Source organism: Pelophylax lessonae (genome assembly GCF_965119305.1).
Source record: "Pelophylax lessonae genome assembly, chromosome: 2".
Taxonomy (NCBI): domain Eukaryota; kingdom Metazoa; phylum Chordata; class Amphibia; order Anura; family Ranidae; genus Pelophylax; species Pelophylax lessonae.
Genome location: NC_138769.1, coordinates 669,510,233 through 669,527,302, shown reverse-complemented (window position 1 = coordinate 669,527,302; position 17,070 = coordinate 669,510,233). Strand labels below are relative to the sequence as shown.

At 41.1% G+C, this 17,070-nt stretch overlaps 1 protein-coding gene across 1 annotated transcript in view; it reads left to right on the top strand.

Moving 5' to 3' along the window:
- DYNC2H1 (dynein cytoplasmic 2 heavy chain 1) overlaps positions 1-17,070 on the top strand; it is an 807,725-nt gene that overhangs the window by 295,431 nt on the left and 495,224 nt on the right. Inside the window, exons 58-62 of the mRNA XM_082246437.1 lie at positions 1,520-1,641; positions 4,330-4,416; positions 6,471-6,597; positions 11,948-12,089; positions 15,544-15,653. Of these exons, the coding sequence (XP_082102563.1) occupies positions 1,520-1,641; positions 4,330-4,416; positions 6,471-6,597; positions 11,948-12,089; positions 15,544-15,653 (588 nt within the window). The remainder of the gene's footprint in view (positions 1-1,519; positions 1,642-4,329; positions 4,417-6,470; positions 6,598-11,947; positions 12,090-15,543; positions 15,654-17,070) is intronic.

The following is a 17,070-nucleotide window of genomic DNA, read 5'->3' as shown; positions in this document are numbered from 1 at the left end:
GTGGCTTGTGGTGCCTACCTAGTGATTTTGCAGTAAGACAGTCTGATTAAACCACCAGGTATACGTGCACCGTATACACGTGCACGTATGCAGGTATACCGTGCACCGTGCCAGCTATACCGTGATAAACCGCCAGGTATGCCATGCACGTTCCTTCCTACTTTGGCTGTGTGCAAGCAGAGTGTAAGAACTGAGGCTAGGTGTGATGGCAGTTAGATATTTCATCAACACATATTTTCCACCAGGGGCTTAATGTTTAAAAATGCAGTAAGGGAAGTTGTAATTCCCCAATCAACCAGTATCACAACACATCATTCTAGATAAATATTTAGCCTACAGGAATGACATTTGTTTGATAAAGCACACTGTACCTTTGTCCACTGACATATTTTAAAATAAAGTACACTTTTCCCTTTTTTTTCCCATTATTGCATCTAAATGCTGCTGATCACCTACAGCAGGAAAGCTTAAAGCGGAGTTCCACCCTAAAAAAAAAAAAAAAATTAAAAAAAATACCCCTAGGATAGTCAGGGCTAGTGCATTTAAGCAAGGATCGCCTCTGACCTGTCCCCTGTTTAGCTTACCTACAAGAAGAAAAACTTACCTTGAAAATTTCTTGTCCAGCGCTGCCATCTCAGGTGTGGGCAGCTGAAGCCGGAGCGTCCCTCTTCGTGTCCTCTTCCATGATGTCGGAGTCCCAGAATGCCCTGCTCGTCACTTCCGGTGCAGGCGCGTCATCCCGCAGTGGGTTCTGCGCATGCCCAGAAGCTGTTCTAATCCATCGGCAGGGAATGACGCGCCTGCAACGGAAGTGACGAGGGACACCGGTGCAGGCGCATTGACTCCTGGGATTGATGGCGCTCATCTCCCAGGAGTCAATGCAAAGAAGGAAGTGACGTCGAGGGCCGCGGCCGCAGGAGGGGGAAGTGGAAGGAAGGTAACTTAATTTTCTGAAAAAATAAGGTAAGTGAAACAAAAAAAAATATAACTATCCAAGTCTTTTTCAGGATCGTTTAATCTAACGGAAGGTGCAAAGTTAAATAGGGTGAAACTCCGCTTTAACCGGTGTCCATTGACCTTCTGCTCTAGGATGGCGGTTCAGCAAGCCCAGATCACGTGTTGCTGACCTGCCAACCCAAAACATCAGAGTGTATGGAGCTGGCGCTGAAGGAAGGAAGCAGCTTTGCCGGGAGCAGGAGGTGCATAAGCCAGTGATTCCTCTATAGTGTCCTCTATAAAGCCCATGTGACAGGTCAGCAACACAGGATCTCATTTGGAGGACAGAGCATGGTCATCCTATTACAGAAGTTCCTGAATAAGGACCATCCTTACAGGATCGCCAAGTGTTATTTTAATGAAATAATTTAATTTATAAATACATTTCTAGTATATTTTAAATAAACAACAAGTTAAAGCTTATATGATGTTCATGATCAAGTTTACATGTAGTTTATGACACTTTTTTTCACTATGAAGACCTAAACCTCTGTCTGATATTTGTCTCGCATTCAATGTACAGAATGCCAAAAGAGCCAGTGCTGCTGCAGCACCTCTTGCTGCTTGGGTGAAGGCCAATGTAAAATATTCCTATGTGCTGGAGAAGATCCAACCCCTGGAGAAGGAGCAAACTGTGCTGCAATCGTATGTATTCTTTACAATCTAATACAATCGTCCAGTCATGCCTAATAAGACTGCATGTTCTAATATTTTCAAGAATATCCTATCTTGGCCTGCAGGCACTTACATGGAGTAAGAATTTTCATAGTGAATATTTGAAATGATCCCAGCACAATCTTGTAATAGTCTGACAATACAGAATACTTTAATAATCCCAAAGCTTACTGTATAAGTGACTGCAATGAAGTTTTGATTGGATGGGTTAGAATATCTCAACAGAGACCTTGTTTTTTTTAAAGTCCGAGTTATGGCTAAGGGCAGATTACATGATATGCCCTAAAAGTGGATGGCCATGGGAAGCAAAGAAGCATTCCTACCTAATGATTAGTTGAATAGACATGTTAAGGCGTGAAGGCCAAAATAAGTAAAAAAGTCAGGCGCTGTTAATTATGTGTGCATATACATATGAGCATGAACTAAAAATGTAAAATTTAAAATGAATAATAAATTATTTATAATATCAGCATCTGTAAACCCTAAAACCATAAAGTGCATCAAAAATTGTATCAAAAATTCAGTGTTGTTATTCATTTGTCTTCCACTCATAAACACTTACACGGCATTCATTATATTTATGCGCTTGAGCACTTTTTTATTTATTTTTTTCATTTGCAGTGTGCACAGTATTTTGTGAACCATGGTATATGTATACCTATTTTATTGTTTATTTATTAATTCACATATACATTTATGGAGGTAATGCACTTTGTCACATTATAGATACACATGGATGTCAACGTCTACTTTTTTATACAATTTTTGATGCACTTTATGGTTTTAGGGTTTACAGACGCTGATACTATAAATAATTTATTATCAATTTTCAATTTTTAAATTCAATTCAATAAGTTCATGCTCATATGTATATGCACATATAATTAACAGTGCCTGACTTTTTTTTACTTATTTCACTATTTAATGTGTTATCACATTTAAAGGGGCAGCAATTATAAAAGGTTTTTTAGTTTAGTTGGGGATAGGCGCCTTCATATATTGTAGAGAAGGCCAAAATGGATCCAAAAAACTCCGCTAAAATTACATCAAAATACTTTACATTTGCATATGAGACTCCTCACCAGGTACTAACTTGTTTTCATCTTGTTGCTACCCCATCACAGATGTGCTGTTTCTACATTGAGAAATATTGGTGTTAAGCACCAACAATCCCGCGCAGTGGAAAAATATTAATAAATATGTAATTAAGATTGTTTCAAAATGCAAGAAACAAAAATGCAAAATTAGGGAGCCCCAGCGTGACCGTATAAACACGTAAGATAAGAAACATTTATATAATAAAATATAATGGCTGCGCTCAACCTAATTGAATGGATTAAATTATGTGATAAAAGTGACAAGTAGTATAAACTAGCAAACCCAGATATTAAGTGTCAAATGCTATAAATTTAATAAATAGCATTAAATAGATTATGTAATATAAATAAATATGGTGACAAATATTATTAAATAAATTAGCAAAAACCCAAATAATTGGTGTCAATTGTTAAAAATAACAAGTCCAATAGCTCTCATGTAAAAGAATGTGTACATAAATATATTAAACATATAAATACTGTAATAAATTAAATATTGATGCAATAAAGTGCAAGGTGACTAATAAGTGAGCAAACAAAAAGTCCCAACAATAGAGGTTAATGAACCACTGAAAACAGTTCAAATAACACCACACAAATATATATGGAATGACTGAGGGATCCTATAATAGTGCTTCTTCAGATAGCAACACCTCCACTAAATAGCAGGACCACCCAGTGTGTCAAACTGCTTACCAGAAATGGCAGACCCCTAAATTATAGGGGGTCAGTAGAAGCCTTTAACAAATATATGACAGTGTTGATAGCCACTTCTCACTGTATTCATCCAACCAAATCTATATCATCCGCCTTGGAGTGTTATCCAGGATACAAAGCTCCCATAAATCATGCAGAGATGACAAGAAAGAACTCCATGGTGAAGTAAATCAGTACAACGAAAATGTATTATGAGAATAAAACTTACAATGTTGATTCTTGGTTCAGAGCGGATAAAAGACAATGAATGCCGAATACCAGGTGAACGTGATTGCGATCAGATGCTCTGACGTGTTTCGTCAGCGTGCAGCTGATGTTTTCAAGGGTCATCAGCAGATGTGCTGTTTCTACATTGCATGAAGGGATCAGCCATAAACAAAAGCGAATAGGCTAAAGTGTTCTATATTATTGGCTGTGAACAGGATGAAGAGTCAACCACTAGGGTATAAGGGAGCAATTGCATACCCATGCTTTACTGTTTTTATATGAGCAATAAACCCCTTGTTCTGTTAATTTGTGATATAAGTGTCATTGGATCAATAAAGGGGGCTGCCATTGCTTGACTTATGAAAATTCTGGTTTGCTGTTTATTTATGACTAGTTTACCTCTGAATTAGAGACCTGGAAAGTTGTCAGTCAGCTTTCTTCATCTTTAGTATTTGTTCTGCATCCGTGACTCAAAAAATAATAAAGCCATGACATTATTATGACAAGCAGGCAGCTAACATTTTAAGGATAGGCCAGCCGTGGCAGCCTACACACTTCTCTCATGACAGGTCCTTTATGAAGACAATGCTGTGCTTGTAAATCAGTACTTATTGGAGTCTTTTTGTAAACTTTTTAGAAATTTCAAAAGAACAGAAGAGAGGAAGAAGAAACTGGAGGACCAGCTTAATACAGTTGGACAGAGAGTGACAGAGCTGAAGGAAAAGTAAGTGTCCTGTTATGTGCTGTGTCATAAAAGATGGTTGTTGAGATTGACTAATAAAAATATAAATTTTCAGCATGTGTATCCAATTATACTGGTAAAAAAAAAAAAAAAAAACTTTTATTTTTGCTTTTAACAAAGTAGAGAAGAGATACAGTAGAGCCCTAAACTATTTTAGGCGGATTTTTCCCTGTTTCAGGAGTGATGGGGAATATTTCTAACTGGTGATACCAACTTCTACAAAATTAAGTTTTGGCTGGAGTAAAGGATCTTGTATTGCAATTAGCCATGATCAGTTGTTACCTTTAATAAATCGGGGGATGCAGCGGTGATCCTAATTTCACTCTGATAGACACTGGTTCCTGTTTTGTCACAGTCACGTGATAGTTTACGTTTTTGGGGTTGTATTCAATATTTGCAAAGAGAGATCACACAAATACTTTTAAGTATAACATTTATTAAAAGTAATGACAGATACAGATAATTAAAAAATATAAAAAGAATACTTAACTAAAGATGCTGTTTTGCCACAGAGTCCCCACCCGCTTTTTGCCATGTGGCCGACCAGGTTGAGACACATGCCTAATGACAGCTCTGAAACTTATTCCAAGCTTCTCCTATGGTATATATTCACTTGACCTCCGGAAGATTTACCCCCCTTCCTGACCAGGCCTTTTTTGCGATACTGCACTGCGTTACTTTAACTGACAATTGTGTGATCATGCAACACTGTACCCAAATAAAATGTATGTCCTTTTTTCCCCCACAAAAGGAGCTTTCTTTCATTGTTATTTGATCACCTCAGCGGTTTTTCATTTTTTGCGCTATAAACTAAAAATGGCCTACAATTTTGAAAAAAAAAAAACAGTATTTTTTTCATTCTGCTATAAAACATAGCCAATAAAAAAAAATGAAAAAAAAAATCAAATTTCTTCATCAATTTAGGCTACTATGTATTCTGCTACATATTTTTGGTTAAAAAGAAAAAAAAAAAAAAACACTACGTGTATATTGATTGGTTTGCACAAAAGGTATAGCATCTACAAACTATGGGATATATTTATGGAATTTTTTTTTTAACTAGTTATGACGGCGATCAGCAACATAAATCGGGACTGCTATATTTATTATTAGATATTGTGAGACAACCTTAGCTTTAAGGAAATATAAAATATTCAATTTCTCCATCAGCCTCCCGGTTGCTAAACCAGTGGAATTAATAGTTCCATTAAACCTTTTGCATACCCCATGCAACAGTACAAGTTAATATTCAGACATTACTTTCAAGATTACAGTCTTTATTTGTGGCATGTTGATTTACCCAGGCCGGTATGATAAAATTATTTGTCCCTTTGCTCCACTCCGACTAACTAAAATTAAAAGTGCTGCCTAGCATAGTCTGAGATTAGTATCATTTTGCTGCAGAGGCCTTAGCTTCCTAACGTTGCATCCAGTTGTCAAAACCTAGTGAAAGACTACTTTAAGTATAACTAAAGGCAAAACCTTTTTTCGTTTTGTATAGAGTGATAAGGGATTAGAACACCGGTCAGTTTTAATTTCTGTCTGTGTCCCCATTAGGGACCCTCTCTATTTGTCCTGTTTGTGAAAGTAAAGGAAAATTCCAAACTTTGTCCCCAGAAACGTATTAGAGGTGAACTCTTCTGATAGGGACACTAGTTTTGGTGACCTGGGGTTCCCCATGGGATTCCCTTAATTTGCAGGGATTTCCTCTCAATTTCTGTTTGGCTATGGGACAGGAAGTGAAGGGAAATCTCCCCAATGAGACACAGATGGCAAAAAATACAGGGGTTATAACTCTCCCTGACTTTATCCAGAATGAAAAAAAAAGGTTGTTTATAGCTCTACTTATATTATGACTGATGAACACATTGCATCTATCTGAGGGGTGAAAACATCTGTTTAAACCTCACTGAAATCACAAAGGCACAAAATATCCCTAAGTATGAGGGGGTAAGAGTACATGTGTAGCTCATTGCCTGTGTTTAGAGTAAAATATGTGTAAAAATTTTTCCTAAACAGTAGAATATGTTTTACAGGTTTCAGAAGCGGACAACTGAAGCTGCTAAACTTGAAGCTGAATTATCGAAAGCTCAGGAGATAATTCAGTCTGCTGAGCTACTGATAGGACAGTTGGATGGGGAGCACAAACGGTGGAATGCACAGGTCTGTATCTGCTGTATCTGATTGGACTATCTTCACAGGATGCCAGTAACCCCCCCCCCCCCCTCAATAAATATTGTGTAGGTGACAAGACTGTAGTATATGGCTTTACTGCTACCACCTAAACAATGACTGTGAATTGTAGGTTTCTCTTTCGTTCATCAACAGACAGACACTGTGCTCCATAACTCATAACTAGTGGGTTATATTGCCTCCTCCTCCAAAAAAAAAAAAAGGCTACGCCCATGGGCCGTCCCCCACTGGTATATAACCCCCCTCTCTGCTGTAGGTAATCGGTTTTAATCTGTCTAGTCAGGAGTAGGGACTTAGGCTTCTGGCTGGGATCTCTGGTCCTAGCAGCTTTCTCCTTTTCTACATCTTTTTTGTTTTTTCTCTTAAGAGATCTACAATCAACGACCAAGCTTGGCGACAGGCTGGATAATCTAGATTCAGTGGTCCCCCCCAGCCCAGGCAGCGAGTGTGTGCAGACCACAGCTATGCGCTAGGTCAGCCGCAACATAGCCTCACGGACAGAGGCTGGCCCGTGGGGTAAACGTCTCGCAGGGTCGCACACGACCAGGTTTGGGTCTGAGTTGCAGAAGTCCCTCGGCCGACAGCTCCCCTACTTCGGTGGTGAGGAGTCCTGTCTGGAGTGTTACCTGCACCATGAAAGGGTAAGTACAGTCCCCCCTCTCCCATTTTTCTTTGAGGGGGACACGGGTAACCTCCATGGATGGCCAGATCTGCCTACAGGTTCCCTCCTCCCATCCTAAAATCATCATGGAGATGCCTTAGTTTTCTCCTTAGTTTCCTCTGGTCGGTAGGGTGAGTCTTTGGGGGTCCCTGTTATCTCTCTCGCTGCTGATAGGTACCCTGAGCCTTGGGATGATCCTTTATTGGGGATCGTTTTTGTACTGCAAGGTCTTCCTTTCTTATGTAACCTCAGGGTCACATCTCCCCCACTGACCCCTCATGTAGGTGGCAGGTCCCTCGGAACCCCAGCTTCCCATGGTTGCATTGACAGCAGTCCTTAGTGTCCCGGGTGGAAGTGGCGTGTGGGCAAAGGCATCCATTGCCTTCCCCTGCTCAGTCTGTCCCATCTGATTCTGAGCCTGATGCCGCCGTGGAAATGGCCCACCCAGGGGGGCTTAATATCACACCCCCAGATCCATCTGATAGTGAGGATGATTCCTCCATGGTCACAGCAGCGAATGAAAAGCCGATGACAGACGCATTTAACACTGCAGTGCATGAGACTTTAAAAAAATTAAGGATGCGGCTGATGTAGTTACAGACGTGCTTGTGTCGTTTGGTACTCATAAGGCACATCGCAGTCCAAAGGTGTTTCCTTATGTGCCTTTTTTTGACAGGTTTCCTGTAGGTAATGGGAACAACCAAAATGACCCTTTGTGGTCCCCAAACGTTTTGCTGTATGTTACCCTTTTGAGGAGTCACTTTTAAATAAGTGGGTTTGTCTACCAGTGATGGACCCTCCTGTTTCCAGGTTGAATAAAGCAACCATGATCCCAGTAGAGGAATCTTTTAAATCTTCCCCGGGAGGTTCCAGGCAACCTTGGTTTGGTAAGCCTAGAGCTAGCTTCTCCCACCCACAGACAAGACCCCTTTAGCATGAAGGTCTGCCCTCACCCATTATTTGGAGGGGGGGACATCTTCGCTGGTTTCCAGCCCTGTGGATCAACCATACTTCAAATCCACGGATAGGAATTCGTACATTCCTAATGACAGTTGCCACCACTGTTGTGACAGTTGTGGATTTAATTCCTGCAAAGGTTCAGGTGATGTCCGAACTACCTAAGGCTCCTCCTATCCCTATCCAAGGAATTTAATTACTTAGGTCTGTTTTATTTCTGATCAGGTTGGTCCTTCCTCTGGACAAATTTCAGAAACCACAGGCTGCGATTCACCGGCTGCTTTCACGCAGACCGTTCTCTCTCCCGATTTGCATACAGGTTTCTGAGTCTGATGGTATCCACCTTCAGTGCTACATGCAGCTCCTTTAGCAGGTTCAGCCCCACAGGAGGATACCGTAGTTTGTGGCGTGATCACGGGGTCCTCTGACAGGCGGCACAGGCGTCCTAGGGCCTCGGTAAGGTCAGCATTATCCTCGACTCAAGCTTCTTCCGAAGTCCCTGTGAGGAATCAAGAGCGAGGATCTTCCAATCATCCTGGCGGCCGTAAATGTTCCTTGGGGGCTTCCTCTCAGAGAAGACCAGTTGTCCCAAGGGCTGATCTACCATCCTGCTTTACAGTCGCCGGTTTTAATGGCGTAGCTATTGAAAGCCAGTTACTGAGGGATAGAGGATTGTCTGGATCAGTGATCCCTACTATGGTGAAGGTGAGGAAGTCCTCTTCCAGCAAGATATACCATTGTACGTTGAAAGCCTACATTTCTTGTTGTGAGTCGATTGGCGGTCATCCTCGTTCCTTTTCTGTGGCTCGGATCTTAACCTTTCTTCAATGGGGCATTGATCAGAAGTTGGCCCTGAGTACCGACAAGGGCCATGTGTCTGCCTTAGCAATCTTTTTTCAGCGACTCCTACCCACTCTTTAGTTCATTCCTTCATTCAAGGGGTTTGACATGTGGCTCCACCTGTACGGTCTTTTTTGCCACCATGGGATTTAAATTTAATTCTTTCGGTTCTCCAGAAACCTCCATTTGAGAATATTCGGGAGAGTCCCTTGCCTACGTTATCCCAGAAGGTGACATTCTTGGTGGCTATTACCTCAGCCCACAGGGTATCAGAGTTGGCGGCATTGTCCTGTCGCAGTCCCTATTTGGTGGTCCATAGGCATAAAGTGGTTCTTCGTCCCTGTCCATCATTCCTGCCCAAAGTTGTTTCTGTCTTCCATTTGAATGAGGACATTGTGTTGGCTTCCTTATGTCCCAAGCCGGCTCATCCCAAAAAATTTGCCTTGCATACTTTGGATGTGATTCGTGCGATTTGGGTGTATTGTGGTTACGGATGGACCAAGAAAACCAAGATGGACCAAGAGACCGCTTCTTCGGCTACCATTTCCAGATGGATCAGACAGACGGTGACTCAGGCCTATTCCATCAAAGGTCAGGTTCCAAACTGTAATATATTGCAGCTTACCCATTATTAGATGTGGTGTCTGCATTTGTTTTCTTTTAATGGGCTTTTTTCCCTCTGTTTTCACCTGGTGATATTGCCAGTAATATGCCTTTTGTATTAGAGTGCCCCCACTCTGGATGAAGAAACACAGGTGGCACCTTTGGACAGCAGCATTGTCAGTCTGGGAGGAGATTAATGTTAGATGTAATAGCAAGTTTATATAGACTAAACTAATTGAAGCTAAACTCCAGCTCACACTTTATAAGCAATTACAGCAAACATTTTTTTCCCTTTTAGGATAAAGGTTTTACAAAAATAAAAGCTGATCGCTGTAAGCACCCCTGTCAATGGTAAATTCTCTTACATCTGCAATAGATCTTGTTCTTTTGAAAAACAATAAACTTACTGGCCAGGTCACCAGGTGAAAAGAAAGCCTAACAAAACAAATGCAGCCAACACACAATGTTTGCTTTTGAGCTTAATACAGCTTTCACAGACACATGCTGACAGCACAGTATGAAATGTGTGTAGCATCAGCTACATACAGTACGCAGCTCTGTGTTCTGGCAGTGGGAAGGGCACTTCCTGTTCCACTCCAGGATCAAAATCAAGTCAGGCTGAACACTGCTTAGCTATTCACAGGAGGCTTTGTATTTTCTAAATGAGGACAATGCTTCCTCTGTTTGGCAGAGACAGAGATTGTGGCATCATTTGTCCGCCTCTTCATTTCTGTCAGTTAGGGGAAGCCTTGTATTCAGAAAATACAAAGCTTCCTGTAAATGGCTGAGCAGTGGGCAAGTGGGACAACATTCCACTGCTGGAACACATCTCTGTATACTGTATGTAGCTGAGGCTACTTACAGTTCATACAGCACTGACCAGGTGTATTGGACCATAGTGTTCAAGATCCTATAGGACGCTCCCTAATGCATGAAGCCTAACAGAGGCTACTTGCAATTGAGCCTTTATACTGACCCAGTTCAGCACTCCTTAAGGTTCTCACATGCAGCTCTCTTCCCTCCACTATATTCTAAAACAGGGGTCTCCAAACTTTCTAAACAAAGGGCCAGTTTACTGCCCTTCAAACTTTAGAAGACTGTGGCCAGCGGGAGTAGAAAATGTCCTGGTGTCAGTGGAAGTAAACAGTGTCCCCTCTTTGGTATTAAGAGGATGACTAGTGTCCCATCAATTGTATTAGGTGGAGGAATAGTGCCCCCCATTCATGGTGTCAATGGGAGGAATAGTGCCCCATCATTAGTGTCATTGAGAGGAAAAGTGCTCCATCATTGATTTCATTGGGATGAATAGTGCCCCATCATTGGTGTCTTTGGGAGGAATTGTGCCCCACCCATGGTGTCAATGGGAGGAATAATGCCCCACCCATGGTGTCAATGGGAGGAATAATGCCCCATCATTGGTGTCAGTGGGAGGAATAGTGTCCCATCGTTGGTGTCAGTGGGAAGAATAGTGCCCCATCACTGGTATCAGTGGGAGGAATAGTGCCCCCATGACAGTGGTGGAACTATGCCCCACTGTTGCTGACCATGGAGTCAATATTGCCCCAAGGGCAGGATAAGAGCAAGCAAACGGCTGCGTCCCCCCCTTTTTTTTTTTTTGCTTGATGTTATGGTTTTTGTTTTACACCAGTCCCCTTTACAGTCATAGAGATTTTTACATCTTTAGACGGTATAATTTTAGCTCACTGTAGGCTCTGGAACAATTAGGGCAGGTTATATACTTACTCCTTTGTTTCCCTCTGACAGTACTCGCTAAGAATACCGAATACTGCAGTGATGCCCACATCCATGCTCAGTTGTGAAAGATTATTGTATATTATGCGGTTCCAAGATGGTTTATGTCAGTGAATACATTGTCATTATTTGTGTCTGCTTGACTGTACCCTTGAAAAACTGAAAACAAACTAAAAAAAAAGTTCTAATAGGGCACTCTTATACTGCTGGTCTCTTCTATATTCCCCATATTAAGGTTAAATAAGGTGAAAACAAAAATCATCATTCATGTGAATAATTTGATGTAATAAGCGTTCCTTCTGAAGATATGATCTAGCATATGTACAGCTTCAGGGTCACCACTAGACTGAAGTAAAAGTGACTCTATCCTACATTTTCTATTCAAGCATCTGTTGCATAAACAGAGACCGTGCATAACTGGATGTAATATAAAGCAGTAGCCTGCCTTTTAAACATTTCGAAGGGCTGTTGAGCTTGAAAAGATTAAGCATCCCTTTTCTTTTTCAGGTGGAAGAAATAACAGAAGAATTGAGTTCTTTACCAAAGAGAACCCAGCTGGCAGCTGCTTTCATCACTTATATATCAGCTGCTCCTGAAGACCAGAGGAAGGACAGCATTGATCAATGGATGAAAGCAGTGAAACTGGAAAGTAATAGCTTATTTTATAATAAATAAATGAGTACATCTACATACTAAATTTGGCTATATATTTTAATAGCAAAATGTGAAATTAACTGATGCTGTACCTGGGGAAGTTATGGCACCAGGATGCATAGGAAGAAGGCAAGCTGACAGAGGCAGTGTAATGCTTTGTCTAGTGATGTCCGATGCTTCGATGGGTCAGGGCTGTTTTGGTGGAAAAAAGGGGGACCTACTCAATGTAAGATGGGTATTCATAATGTTATGATGGGTGGTCATTATTGTTATGGTTGATGAGTGTAATTTTGAAATCGAGACAGCAACACATACAGTGCCTTGTGAAAGTATTCGGCCCCCTTGAACTTTTCGACCTTTTGCCACATTTCAGGCTTCAAACATAAAGATATAAAACTGTAATTTTTTGTGAAGAATCAACAAGTGGGACACAATCATGAAGTGGAACGGAATTTATTGGATATTTCAAACTTTTTTTACAAATAAAAAACTGAAAAATTGGGCATGCAAAATTATTCAGCCCCCTTAAGTTAATACTTTGTATTGCCACCTTTTGCTGCGATTACAGCTGTAAGTCGCTTGGGGTATGTCTCTATCAGTTTTGCACATTGAGAGACTGAAATTTTTGCCCATTCCTCCTTGCAAAACAGCTCGAGCTCAGTGAGGTTGGATGGTGAGGGTTTGTGAACAGCAGTTTTCAGTTCTTTCCACAGATTCTCGATTGGATTCAGGTATGGACTTTGACTTGGCCATTCTAACACCTGGATATGTTTATTTGTCAACCATTCCATTGTAGATTTTGCTTTATGTTTTGGATCATTGTCTTGTTGGAAGACAAATCTCCATCCCAGTCTCAGGTCTTTTGCAGACTCCATCAGGTTTTCTTCCAGAATGGTCCTGTATTTGGCTCCATCCATCTTCCCATCAATTTTAACCATCTTCTCTGTCCCTGCTGAAGAAAAGCATGCCCAAACCATGATGCTGCCACCACCATGTTTGACAGTGGGGATGGTGTGTTCAGGGTGATGAGCTGTGTTGCTTTTACGCCAAACATAACGTTTTGCATTGTTGCCAAAAAGTTCGATTTTGGTTTCATCTGACCAGAGCACCTTCTTCCACATGTTTGGTGTGTCTCCCAGGTGGCTTGTGGCAAACTTTAAACAACACTTTTTATGGACATCTTTAAGAAATGGCTTTCTTCTTGCCACTCTTCCAAAAAGGCCAGATTTGTGCAGTATATGACTGATTGTTGTCCTATGGACAGAGTCTCCCACCTCAGCTGTAGATCTCTGCAGTTCATCCAGAGTGATCATGGCCCTCTTGGCTGCATCTCTGATCAGTCTTCTCCTTGTATGAGCTGAAAGTTTAGAGGGACGGCCAGGTCTTCGTAGATTTGCAGTGGTCTGATACTCCTTCCATTTCAATATTATCGCTTGCACAGTGCTCCTTGGGATGTTTAAAGCTTGGGAAATCTTTTTGTATCCAAATCCGGCTTTAAATTTCTCCACAACAGTATCTCGGACCTGCCTGGTGCGTTCCTTGTTCTTCATGATGCTCTCTGCGCTTTAAACGGACCTCTGAGACTATCACAGTGCAGGTGCATTTATACAGAGACTTGATTACACACAGGTGGATTCTATTTATCATCGTTAGTCATTTAGGTCAACATTGGATCATTCAGAGATCCTCACTGAACTTCCAGGGAGAGTTTGCTGCACTGAAAGTAAAGGGGCTGAATAATTTTGCACGCCCAATTTTTCAGTTTCTTACTTGTTAACAAAGTTTGAAATATTCAATAAATTTTGTTCCACTTCATGATTGTGTCCCACTTGTTGATTCTTCACAAAAAATTACAGTTTTATATCTTTATGTTTGAAGCCTGAAATGTGGCAAAAGGTCGCACAGTTCAAGGGGGCCGAATACTTTCGCAAGGCACTGTAGATATCATGCCTGGGTCCCTATTTATTGGTGTTAAATTCATCATAGTTGTTGAATGGCTGCTGTGAAAAAAATCATTTAGAAGTTAGGCCACTTGTAAATTGTATTTCTCTTTCGTTCATTGACAGACACAGTGCTCCATATTCAGAACCATAGGATTGGATTATACAGTATCTCACAAAAGTGAGTACATTACTCACATATTTTAAATATTTTATCATATCTTTTCATGTGACAACACTGAAGAAATTAAACTTTCCTACAATGTAAATTAGTGAGTGTACAGCTTGTATAACTGGGACGACAGCCATGCAGACCAATTTGATGCAGTGTGCAGCAATTGGTCTGAGCACTGATAGGCTGACCCCCCACCCCTTCAACCTCTGCAGCAATGCTGGCAGTACTCATACTTCTATTTCCCAAAGACAACCTCTGGATATGACACTGAGCATGTGTACTCAACCTCTTTGGTCTAACATGGCAAGGCCTGTTCTGAGTAGAACCTGTCCTGTTAAACCACTGCATGGTCTTGGCCACCGTGCTGCAGCTCAGTTTCTTTTCAGAGTCTTGGCAATCGTCTTATAGCCTAGGCCAGTGATGGCGAACCTTGGAAACCCAGATGTTTTGGAACTACATTTCCCATGATGCTCAACTACACTGCAGAGTGCATGAGCATCATTGGAAATATAATTCCAAAACATCTGGGGTGCCAAGGTTCACCATCACTGGTCTAGGCCATCTTTATGTAGAGCAACAATTCTTTTTTTCCGATCCTCCGAGAGTTCTTTGCTATGAGGTGCCATGTGGAACTTCCAGTGACCAGTATGAAAGAGTGAGAACACCAAATTTAACACACCTGCTCACCATTCAGACCTGAGACCTTGTAACACTTAATGAGTCACATGACACCAGGGAGGGAAAATGGCTTATTGGGTCCAATTTGGACATTTTCACTTAGGGGTGTACTCACTTTTGTTGCCAGCGGTTTAGACATTAATGGCTGTGTGTTGAATTATTTTGAGACCCAGCACCCACCCTCTATGGAGTTTTAATTCTTCTGATGCTTTTTGTTACTAAACTGAAGGCCTATAGCAGAGAGGGGGGTGTATACCAGCTACGACTGCCCACAGGCATAGCCAAGTCTTTTTTTCTGCCTAGTGTCTTCTCCTGTCCTCCAGCAATATAACCCTATGGTTCTGAATATGGAGTGCCTTGTCCGTCAATGAACTCAGAGAAATGGATTATACGGTAAGTATGAAAAATGCTATTTTTATTCCAAGTAAGGTGAATCTGTAATTTTAAGCTTTTGAAGCGGTAATACTGTATGTTGGCAATATTATTGCTATTGTGTGTGACTTAGCCTTTAGTAAGAAATATGCACATTTTTGCCTCCGTAACAAGGAACAATTAAGGTCAGTTGACACACAGCGAATTGCAGGATTATTTATTGTCTTCACTGCTCATTAGCTAAAAGAAGAAAGTAACATATAATGATTTCCCTGTTTTGCCAGCATTTGATTTAAGACGGTTTTTGTCCACGGAAAGTGAGCAGCTTATTTGGAAAAGCGAGGGGCTGCCTTCTGATGAGCTGTCTACAGAGAATGCTCTGGTCATTCTACAGGTAAGCTCTGCATCTTAAATGGCTTTTTGCCTGCTCTTGTACTAATTACTAGTCTGTCTACTTTTTAGTCGGAAGTAGATGCAGCATACTACCTATTTTTTATAGTGTTGACACATTACACAGTCCTTTACAGAGTACATAGAACCATTCTTATCATGGTAGTGGTACAATTGCTGCATGAATACCTGCATGCCAAAGAGGAGAGTCTATTAAATTAAAGGAGTTAAACACATAGGGGATAATTTACTAAAACTGATAAGTGCAAAATCTGGTGCAGCTATGCATTGAAACCAATCCACTTCCAGGTTTATTTTGTCAAATCCTAATTGAACAAGCTAAAGTTAGAAGTTGATTGGCTATCATGCATAGCTGCACCAGATTTTGCACTCTTCAGGTTTAGTAAACTATCCCGTAATGTGAAAGGGCTATGGGTGCAAGAGGACATGGTTAGGTGAGATTCGGAAAATAGATTTACTTACAGTTTATATGTATGTTTTGTAAACTGTAAAGTAGGCTTTTTATTAACTTTACAAACCTGCATGAATACATTACTGATGTGTCATAATCTACAGCAACACTATCTGTATTTTTTAAAAAAAAGCTGTTATTATTAAAAAGCAGTCTGGTGACTTTCTCTAGATTGAGAGGTCATCAGTCTATTCCCAGCAGGGGGAAGCATTTTCTCAGTCTCCTGTTCTGCAGTGATCAGAATGCACACTACAACTTTGTAGTAAGGCACAAGCTTAGAGGCTACAGCATGGGCTGATTTGTGTCAGACTTCACCAGGATTTACATAATTGTGTCGTGTCAGAGCCGTTAGGCCGGCCATGCACGGTTCGAATCTCGGCTGGTTCAGCAGAAACCAGTCGAGATTCGAACCATTAATGGGCAGGCTGAATGTACCAAGTTGATTGATCGATCAACTTGGGTACAACCAGCTTGCCGGATTCGCTTTCAATAATCGCAAATGGCTGCTAAAGCCGCCAGCGATAATCGCGGTCTTCTCCCAGCAGGGATGGCTTCCCCCACACCCTGCGAGAAGACAATTGCTGACCTCCCTGTCAGCACTTCCTGTGTTGATGGGGGAATAGTGCTAATTTATTTCTTGCAACTCATTGTTGAACTGTGTATGGCCTGCCTACGTCTAGGTAATAAGAGGCTGAACCTGTATGATGCCTTAACAAAGTATTACACTTGCGCATTACTTTGCGTGCCTGCACTTCACATAATAAAATAATTACTTTGAAAGGTCCACATTAAAGTGATTCTTCACACCTATCTTTCTTTTAATCAGTTGCAGGGAGTTAAACAATGATCTTTGTATTGCCCACACCTAAGCTGGGCTCTGCTTGTTAATTTAAATTATAAGTTCACATTTTCAGAAAAGATGAACTAATATCCTATACTCCTCAGCCCC